The sequence below is a fragment of the Sphaeramia orbicularis genome, chromosome 1 (genome assembly GCF_902148855.1).
Source record: "Sphaeramia orbicularis chromosome 1, fSphaOr1.1, whole genome shotgun sequence".
Classification (NCBI taxonomy): domain Eukaryota; kingdom Metazoa; phylum Chordata; class Actinopteri; order Kurtiformes; family Apogonidae; genus Sphaeramia; species Sphaeramia orbicularis.
This window is the reverse complement of record NC_043957.1, coordinates 17,174,809-17,193,037: the sequence shown is the minus strand read 5'-3', so window position 1 is coordinate 17,193,037 and position 18,229 is coordinate 17,174,809. Positions and strand designations below refer to the sequence as shown.

The following is an 18,229-nucleotide window of genomic DNA, read 5'->3' as shown; positions in this document are numbered from 1 at the left end:
CTTTTATGGAGCTGTCATTTGTCTGAATGAAGAAGGTGTAAAACAGGAGCTGTTTTCTTTAAGTTAAAAGCATAGATTGTTTTGCTGGGTTTTTTTTTTCTTACCGTATGCATATTGGTTATGATTTCTGGACTCTATCAGTATCTTTATGACGAGTTTGTAAAATTTGGTTGGCTTTAGGCCTGTTTTTCATTGTTGAAGAATTTGGTGGCATAGGCATGACCATGTTATATACACTGTCGTCCATAAAACTGGAATAAAATATTTGTAATGTGATTTATTCTTGATACATAATGTCTAATGGGACTCAGTATGTAATCTGGTCAAAGGTGATTACTGATGTGAAGGGATAGGAATAAAAAGAGGACTGTATCTGAAAACAAAGTTATTCCGACTTTATGGGCAACAGTGTATGTTTTGCACTATATGTCTTTTAAACAGGGTTCCTCCGGGGTCTTAAAAAATCGTAAAAGTCTTGAATTTTCCAAATCTGCATTTAATACCTTAAAAAAGTCTTTAAAAGGTATTAAATTTCATGTGGTAGGTTGGCTGTATTGTGTTTAAATGTGTCTGTTAAATGTCCAAGCTGCAAAGAAAGTAATGTTTGTCTACTTGGCTCCACCCGTTCCAACCTGACAATTTATGTTGAAATTAGGAACCAATTATCGCTAACTTTGCAGCCTCCAGTGAGAAATGACTGGAACAGCTGTGAAATAGGCATTAAATTCTGTTCTAAGTCATCTTAAAAAGGTTTTAAAATGTCTTAAATTTAACTTGTAGAAACCTGTAGGAACCCTATTTAAATGATCTGTTTTAATTTAGAGATGTGACATGTTTCCTCTGGCCATGAATCAGTTGCTAGGTCCTGGTTTTTCTCTGAAGTGCTGAGAACAGCCTCTAGCTCAGTGGTTCCAAACCTTTTTTGGCTCATGACCCCATTTTAACATCACAAATTTCTGGTGACCTCAGACATTCAAAACGGAGACTTTTTTTTTTTTGCTAAAATTAATCTATTTTTGATCATGTAATGGTTTGCACTACTATGTTGCAAACAAACGTTAATTTTAGATGACATTTATGCTATGTAATGTGTATTATTATGGATGGAGGCAGAAAAGCCAGGTGTAGATTACTCCACAAAGTGAGAATTTGATTTTCCTTGGTCAGGATATGTACAGTCAGTCCAGCTTGGATTTACAAGGCTGACAATTAATACTGAACAAACAAGAACTCAAACTATGAATTATGAAAGAGCTGCAGCATCTGAAACTGACCACAATGAACATTTGAAAGATTAACAGTACCACAATGCTTCAGTTTCAGCTTCACAGTTTGTCACATCTTTTATGTATTGTGATTGTCTCTCTCAACTCACCATATATTTTCTATTAGTGAGTTGTTTTTTTTTATCAATTACTGGAAATTTCAGGCGACCCCATTTGAATTCCAGGTGACCCCACGTGGAGTCCCGACGCCAAGGTTGAAAAACACTTCTCTAACTGAAGTGCATTTGTTTTCTTTTTTGCTGCTATGCACTTTGAAAACGTGTCACAGAGTGAATTGTGACGCTGACACCTTCATTCATAGTTTATACGTTACTTTTTTGGGCCACCCAGCACACTTAGTAAGACGTATGAGTTCAGCACGCCAGCATGTTTTTAGTCATGACCTTTACAGACACTCATGAACCTCTATTAATAATGATTTAATAAAAGATAATATAACACTGTTACCCTGTTAGCCTTGACCATTATGGTTTGGATTCTAGTACGCTAAGCTATTTTTCAGAGTTCAGAGGAAAAATGCCACAGTTAGATGATATTCATAGATATTCTGTCTGTTTGTCCATTCAACCAAGAGAAAGGTGCTAATCAGTCCCATCATCAATCATGTATTGTCTGTCCTAGATGAAACCAAGAGTGATGAAAGGATGAGTGGTCGCAGAATGTGCTGTTCCTGGCAGTTACTCAGAAACCATTCAGCTCACTCTGTGCTGCCTGAAAATCAGCCCTCGGTGATGATTCATGGCCAGAGGATGAAAGGCTGCTACCGTCCACTCTGTAGACGACAGCTGGAATGGCACTTCACCGTTAGTAATGTTGTAAAGCAGGTTGAAGAAGAGTATGCTGGGATGACGCAGGTAAGATACTCTCTGTAAAAGGCTGAAATACAACAAGTAGGTCAGAGAATAATCAGTATATACTTGCACATTTTTGAAATACACTTTGCACTGTTTCGTGGACAGGAGGCTGAATCAGATATCCAGCAGTTGTACCAGCGACACACGTGGCTGACGGATATCCATTTGTTCATTAGTCAGTGGAGTCAGGCTTCTTTAGACTCCATGATCGGTCAGCCTGCTGTCCTGTATGAGCAGCACATTCAGATGATACACAACTGGATTAAAAGAATCCACACACTTCCTTCTTCCGTCTCTACCGCTAACCAGCTGTTTATCATCCACTGCACCAACGTTAAGAGTGATTTAGGTATGTTTCAACCACGTCACACCAAGTACAAAAGATTTATGAATAAAGGTAGACTCAGAGGATTCATGAACACTGGATGATTAGATGGTTCATTCAGCTATAATAAACACTTTACAGATCATTAATAACTATTAAAAAACAAGTGTATGACCTGTTTATCCATCCATCCGTCCATCCATCCATTATCTTCTGCTTTATCTGGGGCCGGGTCGCGGGGGTAACAGTCTAAGCAGGGATGCCCAGACTTCCCTCTCCCCAGACACTTCCTCCAGCTCTTCTGGGGGGACCCCGTGGCGCTCCCAGGCCAGCCGAGAGACATAGTCTCTCCAACGTGTCCTGGGTCTTCCCCGAGGTCTCCTCCCGGTGGGACATGCCCGGAACACCTCCCCAGGGAGGCGTCCAGGAGGCATCCGAAACAGATGCCCGAGCCACCTCCGCTGGCCCCTCTCGACGCGGAGGAGCAGCGGTTCTACTCTGAGCTCCTCCGTGGTGACTGAGCTCCTCACCCTATCCCTACGCCCAGCCACCCGGCGGAGGAAACTCATTTCGACTGCTTGTATCCAGGATCTTGTCCTTTCGGTCATGACCCAAAGTTCATGACCATAGGTGAGGGTAGGAACTTGAACCCCCTTGAACTGCCACCTTATCGTTGTGGGGGAGTTTGAGTGCCCGAATGATCCCAGGAGCTATGTTGTCGGGGCTTTATGCCCCTGGTAGGGTCTCCCAAGGCAAACAGGTCCTGGGTGATGGGCCAGACTAAGAGCAGTTCAGAAGCCCTTATGACCAAAAAACATCAGAAGAAAGTGACGTCGCCCGGAATGGCGCAGCTGGGCCCCCACCCTGGAGCCAGGCCTGGGGTTGGGGCTCGAATGTGAGCGCCTGGTGGCCGGGCCTATGCCCACGGGGTCCGGCCGGGCCCAGCCCGAAGGAGTGACGTGGGCCCACCCTCCGGTGGACTCACCACCCACCAAGGGAATCATAGGGGCCGGGTGCTATGTGGATTGGGTGGCAGTCGACGGCAGGGAGCCCGACAACCCGATCCCCGGACGCAGAGTCTAGCTCTTGGGATGACCTGTTTATTTGCCAAATATTGAAGAAACAGTTACATTTACTGTTAAACCACATTTCTCCACTTACTTAACCTTTGTAATGAAGTTGAAGCTGACGACAGGAAAGGAAGGATGCTTTTCTTTGTCATCAGTTTCATCTTGGATTTATTTGTAAGCTATAATTATTTAGCCACCCTCAGCATAATGTTCCACTCAAAACATTTGATTAGTCTACCAAATAAAATTAAAACATTCATTCACTAAAGCTTCGGGAATATTATATTTTACATTTGGCTCCCTTTCATCTTTTGCAAATGATAGTAACTCAGTAGGAAAAGGTTTAACATGCTCATCGATAAAGAGACAGATAAAGATAAAGTAAGTTAAGGAATAATTCTGTTCCAGACCACCTAAACTGAGATGTAATTACAACTAAGACTAAGACAAGACCAGAACAGATAAACAGCAAGGGCATTATGGCAACTGAGTTTTTGTAATAATGCATTGTGATTGATATGGACCTGTCTGGTACCTTGGTACCAGACAGATCAGAAAGTTGGTTTAAAATCAAGATCAATCTTGAGGACTATACTGTAATGTTTTACTCATGAATGATTTAGAAACTGTTCACAACCAAATGAACAACCTCGTAGTCCTTATTCACCCTTATCCTTTAAGTACTTATCCTTACCCTTAAAGTGGTGCCAATTTCCTCTTCTTCAACTTTTTTTCACTTTGTGTGACACAATGACAGTGTTGTGCAAGTTACTTACAAACAGTAATCCATTACAGATTACTTGTAACTGATATTTAAAAGTAATTCCTTACCTTACAATGTGTTTCATGACTCCTGTATTACTTTTGAGTTACATGCAGACTCTTGTCATAAATGGTGCATGTGCAATAGAACCCCCCCCAAAGTAAAATAATAACACCCCCCCAATACAAGACATAGAAGAGCCTTGGGATGCAAAAATTTGCATCCCGAAGTACATGTGGACAGATAGCTCAGTAAGTAACGCTATGTTCTATGATGTTCGAATCCCAGCAGGAACGCTTGCATTTTTCCCAACATTTTACATGGTCCAACAGTGGTGCCAAGGATTCTGATAGATAAATCCACAATCGATAAAAAATTCTAACCTGTCATAGAAACGTTAGCTTACGTTGTCATTGGTGATCACAGGGATCATGCTAACTAGCTTCTTAAAGCAGGGTTGGGGTTAGTAAGGGCCAATGGACTGTCTTCTGCCGTCTTCACCCATTGGCCGAACACCAACAGGAAATAGAACTTTCCTGCCACATTTTTGATTCCTTAAGGTAGTGTTTTTCAACCTTGGGGTCAGGACCCCATGTGGGGTCGTCTGGAATTTAAATGGGGTCGCCTGGAATTTCTAGCAATTGATAAAAAACAAACAAAAAAAACAAAAAAACAAAAACGTACTGATAAAAAATATATGGTGAGTTGAGAGAGACAATCCCAATACATAAAAGACACAACAAACTCTGAAGCTGAAACTGAAGCACTGTGGTACTGTTTATCTTTCAAATGTTCATGGTCGTCAGTTTCAGATGCTGCAGCTCTTTCATAATTAATCATTTGAGTTCTTGTTTGTTCAGTATTAATTGTCAGCCTTGTAAATCCAAGCTGGACTGACTGTACATATCCTGACCAAGGAAAATGAAATTCTCACTTTGTGCTGTAATGTACACCTGGCTTTTCTGCCTCCATCCATAATAATATACATTACATAGACTAAATGTCATCTAAAATTAACATTTATTTGCAACATAGTATAGCAAACTATTACATGATCAAAAACTAATTAATTTTAGCAAAAAAATGTCTCAGTTTTGAATGTCTGGGGTTGCCAGAAATTTGTGATGTTAAAATGGTGTCACGGGCCAAAAAAGGTTGGGAACCACTGCCTTAAGGTCTCATGGTCTTGCTGTTTTTAGTTTTTTCTTTCGTTTGAGCAGATAAATTATGGCTGAAAAGTGTGTTGTAATGCAAGCGCAATTGAACATGTACCAAGTAAAATATTACTGAAAATTGATTAGTAATACCTTACACTACTGTGTTATAGCAAAAAGTAATCTGTTACTGTATTGCATTACTTTCATAACGCGTTACTCCCAACACTGCACAATGACATTGTGTGATGTTGCACTTCTACCTCACAGCAAGAAGTTTCAGAGTTTGATTCTCAGTCAGATGGACTCTAAGCTTTTATTAGTTCAAAGAGCCATTGCTTGATGCCAAAATGGAAAGAAAAAAAGACACACAACAGTAGCTTTAGTTCCCCTGGTAACTTTCTGGGGTTTCTCATGGGTTTCATCAGTGGCTGTACTTTGGCTTTGTGTTTCCAGAGCAACAGCTGAAGATAACTGATGAGGCGGTGCTAAAGCAGCTGGTTGAGCAAATAAAGCTGCTCTCAGAAGGCCTAATGTTGGACTTGGAGAGGAATTTTGCTGAACTGGAGAAAAACCCCCAGGATTTACACAGTCTCTCACAGTATGCTCTAAAGGTATCAGACTTTACATACATTTCTGGAAAGTAAAAGATTAAACAGGAGAAAAAAATGCATTTACTCATTAAAAGACAATAACTTTGAAACATCAGTACCATTCATGCCTTTACTCAGCTCAATCTGAACAACGACAGTAGATGGAAGAATCAGGTCCTCTGTGACTCTTTTTGGTAACACATTCACTTATTTTAAATTATTCATGCTGAGGACTCTCCCCGGTCAGAACAAATGTGTTCTGAATTTATATTCATCTGGATATTTTAGAACTGTGAATTATTTACACAATAAATATTTGATAAATAGTTAAAATGAATGCACAGGCTAAATTTGTCTTCTGTGCAGGTGAGGGAGTCTGAGAAAATGTTGGCTGACTCGCAGAAACGTTTGGAATATATTCACTGCCTTCAGGATATTATTTGCATGAAATACAGGAAGATGAGTGAAGAGGAGCTGAGGTTGGAAGAACAGGTCTGTAAGCAGAAATGGGAAATTGATACCATTAAAACCAATCCATTTCATGCATTTCAGGGCATTTTTTTGGAGTTCAGTTATATCACATTTACCCTTCCATTGTATATGTGTTTGTCTGTGTTTTATATTTAGATGCAGGGCTTGTGGTCTTGCAATATTTCCATCTTGAAGCGAGCAGAAAGCATCGTGTCCCAGTATCTCCCTTCAAGCACTAATGCACTGGGCACAATGTTCTCATTTTTGATCCGTGATCTTAAAAAGACTGTGAATGATGCTACTCATGGGCCTTATCTGGATCCAAGTCAGAATGCAAAAGACATGGTGTCCAAACTAAACCCTATGTGCATACATTTACAGACTCTTAAAAGAAAGTTGGAAGAGTTAAGTAGGAGAAGTGACAACCTAACAGGTGAGGTGGTTTTCATTTAGTCTATAAATTATTTCGGAGCTTGAAAAGGTTACGTTTGAACTTAAAGTACATTTGAACTGGAAAAAGACTGAGTACTGGTAGAGGAACAGTTCAGTAAAGAAGGAGAGAGATACAAAGAAAACAAGAGTAAATATTTAAAACATGATACTGGTTTTGGAACAACCATGGGAAAAAATGGTGAATATACAATATCACCCTAAAATACTAATCTAATTCTGTTACCCATTAGGGAATTGGATTGATTTGACCAATCTGACAGAAGAAATTCAGAAGGTTGAAGCCCGCAAGGAATTGTGGGAGCTGTTAGCTGTGTGCACAACTTGGATACAAGAATGGAAAAAGAAGCAGTTCAGTGAGGTAACATGTCCATTTAAGCCCACTGTGACAACACTGGTCTAGAACTGTTCAGAAATGATCTGCCTCAGAGATTAAATGTGCTAAATCTTACATACTATCATAAGATGAAATGAAAATTAATGACATAAGTGCTGGTTAGCTGTTTCCAATGTATGTATTTGGAGTAAAACCCTCTCTCTCACTTACTGCTGCAATTCATCATGTGCCAAAAGAAAAAAAAAGAAAATGTATCATTTTCTTAAACCTTAACCTAACAGCCAAACACGTTAAAAGAAAAAATCTGAACAAAAAAAGCTTAAAGTAAGCATAAAACATGCAATTATTGAACAAGAACAACAATTTAGATCACTTGAAACATGCAGACATACACATGAACTTACCAGATTTTCACATAACATATAATAGAATGAAAAAACCCACGTTGTAATATACAGTAAAAAGAAATGTTTGCAGAAGAAATTGTCTTAACAATATTATTGCTTTATTCTGTGATGTATTTTCACTGGAAATAATTACATTACCAATTACATCAGCAAATGAAATATCCATTCTCTTCCCTAAACCTCTTTGACAAAAGTTTGATTTAAAAAAAAAAAAACAAATTAATATGCACTGTAGCTTGGAAACGACAGCCAACCAGCATTTTGACTGAATTTTTCTTTTTTAGTGACTCAGACATGGAAAATTTTCACTACTTTTTTTTGTACTTTATTAATTTTTTTTTATATCTGTAGTTGGTTTCTGTAACATTTTACATCAAATATACCCCATTTGAGTGTTTTCACACTTTGTGGTTAAGTCAGCCTTACAGGTGCACTCAAACGCAGGAACTAATAATATATACTTTTTAATGTTTTCTGGTCAGGTTGTGGTGTCAGAAGCTCAAAGAAAAAATGCTGAATGGAGGGAGAAAGTTCTATCTCTGTCAAATACCATACCTGCCTCTGATGCAGTGCTGCAGGAGACCTTAAGAATCCTTGAAAACCTGGGCTGTCAGCTTCCAGTCATGGCCAAGATACTGAGCCCTGAACTCAAACAAAAGCACCTCAAAGCTATTCTCCAAGGTCAGGACCGCTCCTCATACTATAAGAGTAGCACTAGTCTTACGATATTTTTCAAGATTCGGGGTTATATCACACTGTGTTCCATTTTTTTTTTTTTTTTGCATGAGCCTTTATACAAGGTTATTGGTAATTTTTCTATGAGGTGTATAAATTGTATTGAATATAGAACATGTTTATTTCATCGCACATTTAATGTTTTTGATGAATGTAGCATTTACTCATTCTTCTAAAATTATATACTACACAAAAAAAAAATCAGCTACAGTTGCAGTATACTTATTATATGTACTGTGTAACAGAATAACAAGAACAGAAAGTTAATAACAGTGCTTCCATTTCAGTTTAAAATAAGAATTGTTTTAGTTGCTGTGCTATGAAGTTTAGTTGTTTTAAGTCATAAGCGTTCACAATTAATGCCTCCTATCACAACACTCTGTAGCACTTCCAGTGGTGAACAACCTACCTAATGAAGTGTTACAGCTGTTGTTTCAGCTATGATTTTGTAGTATATTAAAAACCATTCAGTAAGGGAAAATAAAACTTGTACAGACATCTGTGAACATCAGTACATCTAAAATGATCCAAAAATATTCCTCAGGCATGGACCTGCTGTTCGTCCCAGAGAAGAAGCTGACTGCCGCCGATCTGATGTCTCAACAGCTTCAAATCCATCACAATCTGATCGACAAGGTGGGAGTAAAGCTGAAAACTCACAACAACTTTTTTTGTCTGATTTTATCCATAATTCCAGCCGTCTGCCCCAGTCTGCACTAGTTTGGGACAGTTGGCATGGCTGGTTGGCACAAAAATCTGTTAGCGTGTGGAGGGAACAGACCTGACTTGACCTTGGTTGCAGTCAGTCAGACATTGAATTTTTATAGCCGATTCTGACCCATTTGGGGAGAGTGAACTGATTAGACATGTTTTGCCAACAGCCAATGAAAAAGAGAGGGTGGGACACAGGAAATAGTATCAGAAGATGACAGAAAGCAGTGGGAATATCAAAATAACTTCTTAATGTTTTATCGGCAGGTGGGAAACAACCTATTTATGCATTTCTGCCATGAACTGGTGTGTTTGTTTACCTTTTTACATATCCTCCTGAGACCCAGGAAAGTAAATGTTTTGTCTTTTTTGCATTAAATAATTGTTTTGATTGGGTGCATGATGCATCCAATCAAAACAACATGATGCAACAGTTTTTCAGATACATTTTTTATTCATTCATTCATTTTCTGAACCCGCTTCATCCTCACTAAGGTCAGGGGGGTCGCTGGAGCCTATCCCAACTACTTATGGGCGAAGGTGGGGTACATTTTTTATTTTCATTTCCATTTTATTTTTTTTGCAGTGGACAGCATCTTTTTTCTAAGTAAAGCTGTGAAACTCTTGTCCCCTGCAGAGGACAAAAATGCACTGCTGGATCTCAGGAGGATATGTATATATATATATATATATATATATATATATATATATATATATATATATATATATATATATATATATACACACATAGCGCATTGACCCATGGGGAACCACAGGTTTTAGATGTGGTAATTTTTGTGCTATTATTCAGTTGAATAAACTTCTCAGCTGGCATGTCTGTTTCTGCGCATGAAATTTGACACCATTGCAATGTGGCCCTATAGTTTATCTGTTGCTAGGTAACCCACTTAAGTTCTATGATTCTATGATTCTGGCCATAGCAACATGATTGGAAGGTGAATGTATTCCAAAATTATTACTGTCTCCCAAAATATTGGTCCTATCAACTTGCTTTTTTCCAAATGTTGTGTAAAGTCTGAGACACACACACACACAGAGTCCACTTTCCTTTTATAATATAAATATACTTAATCTGTATGTCTATTTTAAACCATACTAAAAATGTCATTTTGTTGATTTTTAAATTCAGTGTAAATAATTGACACTCAGAATGATTTGGTTCTATGTTCATCCTCTTAAAGGTCTGTTTGTGTGGCTTTCATGCTAATTTCCTGCCTGTGTCCATGCCATGTGGAAGAATGGAAAGTTCCACAATTACCAAATTACTAGTGTAAACAGTGCGATTAACAGCACATACCAATGATAAACATATTACAATGCATACTGTCTATAAAACATCATTTTAAAGTCCTACTTAATTCAGGAATCACAAAAGACAAAAATAAATGTCAACACTTCACTGAAAGGACCTTTCATTGTGTCAGATATGGTGTGATGCAAGAGCAGAGTGTGACATGGAGTCGACCTTCCAAAATCTTCAAAGGAAATGGGAAAGCTGTCTCTTACAGATGGAAGTATTCACTGGTGCCGTTACAGAAACCCAAACTGACAATCAGCACTCCTGCAGTCACACAAGACGTATTATCATTGGTAAGAGGGATCTGTTTGGAACTTCTTCAGTGTACATTTAACAGCCTTAATCAAAAGAACCTGCATCTCTTGACTTAAAAAGAGCATTAAGAATCAGTCTTAGAAAATATGTAACAATAGTATTTAATAAATTTGATTTTAAGTTCACTAAAATTTAGGAAAATATAAAGTAAAATGTAACATAAGCTGCCTTCCTCTAAATCCAACGTGGATAAATGCTCTACTACATATGACCACATGTACCTCAGGGAATCCATTAGAGAATGTGCACATCAAAAAAAAAAAAAAAAAAATCCATCAAGCTCATATTTGTCCAGTGTTTGATCTAAACAGAGAATGGCGAATAAAGAGGTCAAACTGTATTTTTTTTAAACCAGGTCTGGAAATCCATCTCGCTGAAACTGAAAATGATCTGATGACTTTGTCCAACATGTTGAACTCACCCCATAGTGTTGGGTTCAGGATGCAGATAGAGGACTGGGTGCAGCTACTTAGAGAACTTGGTAAGAAAGATAATAAAAATCATGGACGCATGTTGATGATTCACCTCAAGTGCAGACACACATGCATTTTCTTTTTCTTCCTTAAAACATTTATAGAGAAGCTCCTACACTTATTCGAAAGATTCCAGCAGATATGGAGTTTTCTGACCAAGGTGTTATATGAAACTACTACTAGGGTTTGGCGAATGGGTCTGGTACGTTTCATCAAACTCACCCCACTTCTTCAACACTGTCAGACTATTGATGTTAAAACTATCATGTAAGTTGAAAGTCTAAGATTAATAATTTTTGTTCTTTAATATAGTTGGAGCAATTCCGACCGGTGGATGAAACTTTTAAAGAAATGATGCAGTCCATATCCAATGACCCACGCATTCTGACCCGTGTTCATTCGAAGACAACCAATGGAAGATTCCATGGTGAAAGCCTTTGCCAGATTCTCATTTCTGGTCTCACAACGATGGAAGCAGTTTCCAACCAGATGCTGCATCTCCTGGATTCCCTCTGTGACCAATTTCCAAGGCTCAGGTTTTTGAGTGACAGGGAAGTAAAACTAATATATTCCTTGCAGCCATCCCCTGCCACAATGCTGCCTTTTGTGCGCAAACTGTTTAAAGGAGTGCAAGACCTCGAGGTAGACTGTGAAAAATCATCTGATGCACAAGATCAAACAAGTTGTGGAGCTACTTCTAATAGCCAGATACAGATGAAGGTTCTGGGTTTTTTTGGCAGCCTCCAGGAAAAGGTTACTTTTTCTTCTCCCTTGGAAACAAATCTCAGTCCCATTGTTTGGTTTTGTGATTTTGAAAGGCAGTTAAAATTGACAATGGAACAGCTCTTGAAACAATGTGCTATTGCACAGAATCAGCTTGACCTGGCCAATGAAGTATTCACATGTGAGAAGAAAATTGGAGATATACTCAATTATAATGCTGATCAGATTAAAAAAGTCCTTGCTGTGCTGAATCTACTCTGTGAATACCCTCTTCAGTGTGTTTTGGTGGCTGAGGAGGCGGCGTGGTGCAACGTCATGCATCAAGCATCTCAAGAATCTAACCCTGTGAAATTGAGTGACATAAAAGCATACAACAGTGTAAAACTGAAAAACCTTGGCCGATTCATCAGGGGTCGAGTGAATGCAGCCAAAAGTCAACCTCCCTCTAACTACATGATGATGTGTCTCCGTGCTTTGGTACAACTTACAATGAACCATTCACAGCAGCTTTCACAACTCATGGAAGTCCACTGTGAGCTGGAGTCATCCTTTGAGTGGCTCAGTATGTTGAAGTACCATCTGGATGTCCAGAAGCTACAAGGCAGTGATTATTCATCATGTTATGTGGACATTTTGGGACATCGACTACAGTATGGTTATGAGTATGTTGGTTCAGAAGACTGGGTGGTTTTGCATACCCCCTCCACAGATCGAGCAATACTGGGGATTCTCCTTGCTCTGACAAGCTACAAATGTGGGTTTATCAAAGGACCTTGCTTGTCTGGAAAAAAAAGCACCGTGGTCCAATTAGGAAAAGCGCTTGGCCTACAGGTTGTCAATATACAGTGCTGGTTGAGCATGAACCTTTGTGTTGTTCAGAATCTACTCTTGGGTGCCCTTGAGACCGGAGCATGGCTCGTGCTAGACTCTGTGGACTTATTAACAGAAGGGGTCCTGTCATCGTTTGGTCAACATCTAGAGGATATTCACCAGCGCTTTTCAGAGATAACAATGAAGGATCAAGGACTAAATGAAGAGATGGGGGACAGATCTGTTAAACAGCTCTCAAGTGGCAAAAGCAGTGTTCATTCAGAATACCACATAGATATAGCGGGTAAAAGGGTCTCTGCTGCCTTAAACTATGGCTGTGTTCTCATCTCATCGAAAGGACATGCATTTGATCTACCAGAAAGTCTGCAAACTGCAACCAGACCCATTGCATTAACTCATCCAGATTACAGGATCATTGCAGAAGTAATGCTGACTTCCATTGGTTTCATAGAGGGTATGGCTTTAAGTCACCGTCTGGTATCTTTTATGAAACTGTCCAAGGACTCCCTCTGTTTGCCTGACATCATCACTAAAGACCAGAGCTGCTATCTGGTCATTCTGCAAAACATAATCTCTGCCTCTGAAATGCACTTAAAACAAAGTAGAATGCAACAGGAAATCTTAAACTCACCTAAAAATTCAGTTAAGACACAAACTGAGTCAGTCTCTGCACAAAGCATAACTGCAGAATTTGCTGGCACAGATAGTAAAAAAGCTGAAAACCCCCCCAGGTTTATGTGCACTTCAGAGTTCTCAGTTATTCAGGAAGAGACAGCAATTGTCAAAGCGATTCTTTCCATCTTATTTCCTTTCATTTATGAGCAGAAGAATGCCTCACAGTTCTACAGAATTTTCAAGGACACATTTCCAATAGTGTGCCAGTTCCCTTTTTTTAAACAGTATTTCGATGAAGAAGAAAAAAGAAATCAAGTTAAAGATGCAGTTTCAGAAGAACTGCAGAGGAAAGGATTTCAACCTGAGGCTAATATGATTGGCAGTGCTCTTACTGTCTACCAGGCCATGAAATCACATCATGTAGTTATACTTCTAGGCTACACTGGGAGTGGAAAGACGACCTGTTACTCTGCTTTAGCTGGTGCACTCAATGGTCTGGCTGCCAAGAAAAAAGAAGTGTTTGATAAAAGCATTGCTGTAAAAAGAGACACAGAGGCAACAAGCTGGAGCTGTATCAATCCTGTGGTCTTATTCCCTAATGCCATGTCCCATGAGGAATTATTTGGTCACGTCTGTGAGGAGAGAGGTTGGCAAGATGGAGCTGTTACAAAAATGCTGAGAGAATCAGTGCAGCATGAGCACATAAACGATGAAATATACAAGAAGCAAAGCAGTCAAACTCCAGCTCTGAGGTGGCTGGTGATGGATGGGGAGCCTTTGGGGAAACCTGGATGGCTAGACTTTTTAACCACCCTCTGTGATCCCAAAGACCCAGTTTTGTGTCTGTCATCGAGTGAACGAATCGTACCATCGTTATCAAATCTGAAACTGGTCATGGAGATCACAGACCTGAGCAATGCAAGCCCCTCTACAGTGACCCGATGCACCCTTGTTCACTTCACTGGGACTGATCTGTGGAAGTCTGTGTGGAAGAGTCAAATGGATGCTCTGTGTTGTGAATATAGACTCAGTCAAGAGATTCTGAAAATGTGGAACCGTCTGTCTGAGGATCTTTTTGCCAACACTCTCAGTCTCATCAGGCAAAAGTCTCTAAACTCTGCAATCCATTCCAAGGAAGAATCTTGTAAAACTCCCATATACGGACTGCAAGAAATAATGTCATTTGTGAGGATACTCCATGCCCTCCTACAGCATTTTGAGAAGGATGTGGAAAAGGCTAAAGAGCTAAAACAAGTAGACATAAGAGGTATGAACACTTACACAGTATAACCTATTAACATGAACTTTAAAAATGTTAGTGATATTGGTTTTCACACCACTCCTTCTGTCACCGGTCACCCCAGCAGATATTCATCTGCATGGAACTAACTCACCAGGCACTGATTCCCAGACTAGATGTGAATTCCTTGCCAGGAACCTTTTTCTGGTGGCCTACATTTGGGGATTTGGTGGACATCTGCATCCCAGGTAAGAGAATCTTACGCGTTTTTTTTTTTTTTTATTAACCTCCAAAGACCCAGGAAATGTCAGCTAAGTACAAGCTTTTTTGTTTTTTGTTAAATAAGTACCTATATTGGAAACATCATGATGCAACAGTTTTTTCAGATGCAGTTTTTAAAAATTTTTATGGAATGTCTTTTGTGGTGGACAATTTTCTTTTCTTTTTTTTGTATAAAGTTGTGAAACTCTTGTCCACAAATGTGGACAGTGGGTCTTAGGAGGTTAAAACTTATGTAGTTCAGCAGGTCCAGATCCAGAGAATCAACTCTAAATGTAATCAGAATCATCCAACTCCCTTTTTTTGCATTTTATATTCAGGGTAGGTAAACTGCATAGTATACTCAGGGTCAATTATGGGGTGAAATTCTGCAGAACACTGGAATTTAGCACAACATTGTCAACAGACAATGGCATTTATTAACTGCAGCCTAGAAAGGATAAATGCATTGCACATAAGCATGTATTCATATGTGCGTACACAAAATGAAACATTTGCTGATTGATTTGTAAACTCACCCAAAGCTAATGACACAGTTGTGTAGGTTGTTTTACTACTTAAATGGGTCATATTTTGCTAAACCCACTCTCATTAGTCTTTGGTACATTTATTTGTGCATTTGGAGAGCCTTAATAGTTCAAAAAGTTTTAATTTGAACCCTCCAGGTGCTGCAAAGCTATCTTTATATTAATTTTGGCAAAAATCAAGTGGATTTCTACAACCCGTTATAATTCCTGCTTAGTTTGTTACATCTATAACTAGTTATGTCACGACATTTGCACATATAAGGTCAAGACTTCTGACAAGCATTTCTCTGAGTACGACATAATTGTTTGTCAGCAGCAGCGGTCGTAGTCCATACTGAAAATATGTCCAAACTTCGATCTGATTTCCTAAAATGTTCAGTTGTTGGTTGAACAGCAGCACAGTCACCAACCTGGAGGGGGTGGGGCGTGAAGTGGCTCATATGGATTTAAAGCTATACCTACCGATGTGGCATTTCTCACAGCACTTAGTAAAAGTTTGAACATGAACAACCTGCCTCCCTCCCAAGCCCCGCCCCCTTCCCTCTGCCTGAGCTCTGAGGCTCCTCCTCCTCTCTCCTCCTCTCTCCTGATGCGCGATGGAAACAGAGGAGGAAGCAGAGGTGGAGGTCCGGTCCGGTCCGTTTTGGCGTGTCCGCGGACCCCTCCCTCAGTAATCAGATGCATCATCCACCTGCCGCGGGCCCGCGGCTCCTGTTCCATCAGTAGACCTGGTCTGTGCAGTACTGGGTCAGTGTCTTCACTGCAGTGCCCAGGGGATGGGCGCGCGCACTGTGAACGCGCAGCCTCCGCGAATTTTCCGTGGACATTTGAAGTTTCATAGTCCATACAATTATCATCCTACATCATCTTACATTGTGTGACACCATGTAATTGCACCTGTATGAGTCCCACTGTCATAAAAGCTGAGCTTTATGCAGACCTGTTCAGTCCAGTACAGCTGACTTCTGGACTTCTATCTCCATCCTTCATTCATCAGACTCCCGTTTGTGCCCCTCAGTTGTCGTTTCTGTTCATAAATCCGTTTATTCCCTTCCACATGTGCATGTCAGTTCTATCCATACACATCCTAGACAGTAGACTGTGGTCAGTGACAGGAGAAGCAGCGCGAGTGAAGCGTCAGATTCAGAGGGACACATATCGGACGTAAGACGGAGATAATGGATCGGATGCTGGACAGCCGTAATGGATGATTGACAGGAGGTTCAGCCAGGTTCGGCCAATTATTTCATTCGGACCGACTAAAATGATTGGTCAGACTTTTATTAGAAATATATGAGAATTAAACATTTTTGAGTTTCAATACCTGGTGGATTTCTTTTACATTTTAGTTTGACACACACTTATTAGGAGCATTTTAAGATGACAAAAGAAAAGTGTAAAAATGCCACATCATACGGTATAGCTTTAAAGGGCCAGTGCTCAAAACGACCTTTCTGGTGTCATTACTCATAAATAGGGTTGAAGATGGACCTGTGGAGTTGAATTAATGAAGAATTAATGAAGAATTCAGACCCAAGCATAGCATTTACAGTTTATGTAGATGACAGGGAAATGTTTTAAAATGCATAATTCCATTTAAAAAAAGCAAAATATCACTCTTTTAAACCATACAGCTGCAGCCATAGCCCATACGTTTGTGTTTATATTGCATAACCAAATAACCAAAGCTAATTGTACGACAGACAACAACAATTGTCAACAGATGGAAGGACCAAAAGTAGAGGACAAAAATTGGAATCTATAAAGACTCACATATATTCTGTTTTTAACTCAGTTTCTGGCCACATTTTGACGCCATTGCACATCAAGTGTTGCTCAATTGCCGGTACCAGATAGAGGTTCCCAAGGAAGAGAGTGTGTTTGAATACTTTTTTAGTATTGACAGCAATATATGTCCCAAGAACACACATACAACAAGTTGGATCACATCCAAGGTATGTAGGTTCTTTCTAGTCTTGTGAAAATAAATGTTGAAACATTTGAGAAACTGTATTTGTCATAATTGTTCTAACTGTATTTATACAGTGTGGGAAATATTCCTACCTCCTGAATCTCATGTTGGAGGCAAAGCAGCCAGTGTTACTTGCAGGAGAGCCTGGTTCAGGAAAATCCACTCTCTGCAAGACTTTTCTGAGTTTTGACCGGCCACATGTAAGCCTCCCAGCTAGTCCACTTCTAAACTCCAGGGACCTGTACACTATACTGAGTAACATCAGCTGCCAGAGGACCTGTACCGATGCAATGAGCTCCACACCCAAAAAGTCACAAATGCTTTTGTATTTGGATGATTTGCATGAAGCTCCCTGTGGTAAGTGTTTATTGTAGAGAATGTGAATTTGACTTCGTGCTATGTTGGTTATTGCAACAGGACACCATCTTGTGGGGCATCTATTACCTGTGCTGTGTATTTTTTGTTTGACTAAAAAGCTTAAATAAGTTATTTCTGCCAAAGAAATGAAATTTTAATCTGTAATGCAAGAGTACTTATTAATCCTGCCGATCAGTGCTGCGCATAGGTATAAATTCATCCTTTATGTTGTTTAGCGCACCTGACAGTCGCTTTTCTTTCTTTTCTCCCATCTCCAGCAGTCCATTTTTCCATCAGATAGGCTGATTTAATCATCTATTTTAGCAAAACGTTAACCAAATAACCTCTTAAACAAGACCTCACAAGATGCTGCACCTGTCCCAACAAGCAACACATATCGTCATATTCTCCATTAGGGCACTA

At 39.6% G+C, this 18,229-nt stretch overlaps 1 protein-coding gene across 1 annotated transcript in view; it reads left to right on the top strand.

Annotated features, from left to right (window-relative positions):
* dnhd1 (dynein heavy chain domain 1) overlaps nt 1–18,229 on the top strand; it is a 62,243-nt gene that overhangs the window by 8,447 nt on the left and 35,567 nt on the right. Inside the window, exons 8-22 of the mRNA XM_030124785.1 lie at nt 1,908–2,140; nt 2,246–2,489; nt 5,909–6,066; nt 6,412–6,537; nt 6,673–6,949; nt 7,200–7,327; nt 8,193–8,391; nt 8,990–9,081; nt 10,602–10,767; nt 11,145–11,270; nt 11,367–11,464; nt 11,575–14,698; nt 14,796–14,919; nt 17,273–17,432; nt 17,524–17,806. Coding sequence (XP_029980645.1) covers nt 1,908–2,140; nt 2,246–2,489; nt 5,909–6,066; nt 6,412–6,537; nt 6,673–6,949; nt 7,200–7,327; nt 8,193–8,391; nt 8,990–9,081; nt 10,602–10,767; nt 11,145–11,270; nt 11,367–11,464; nt 11,575–14,698; nt 14,796–14,919; nt 17,273–17,432; nt 17,524–17,806 — 5,538 coding nt within the window. The remainder of the gene's footprint in view (nt 1–1,907; nt 2,141–2,245; nt 2,490–5,908; nt 6,067–6,411; nt 6,538–6,672; nt 6,950–7,199; nt 7,328–8,192; nt 8,392–8,989; nt 9,082–10,601; nt 10,768–11,144; nt 11,271–11,366; nt 11,465–11,574; nt 14,699–14,795; nt 14,920–17,272; nt 17,433–17,523; nt 17,807–18,229) is intronic.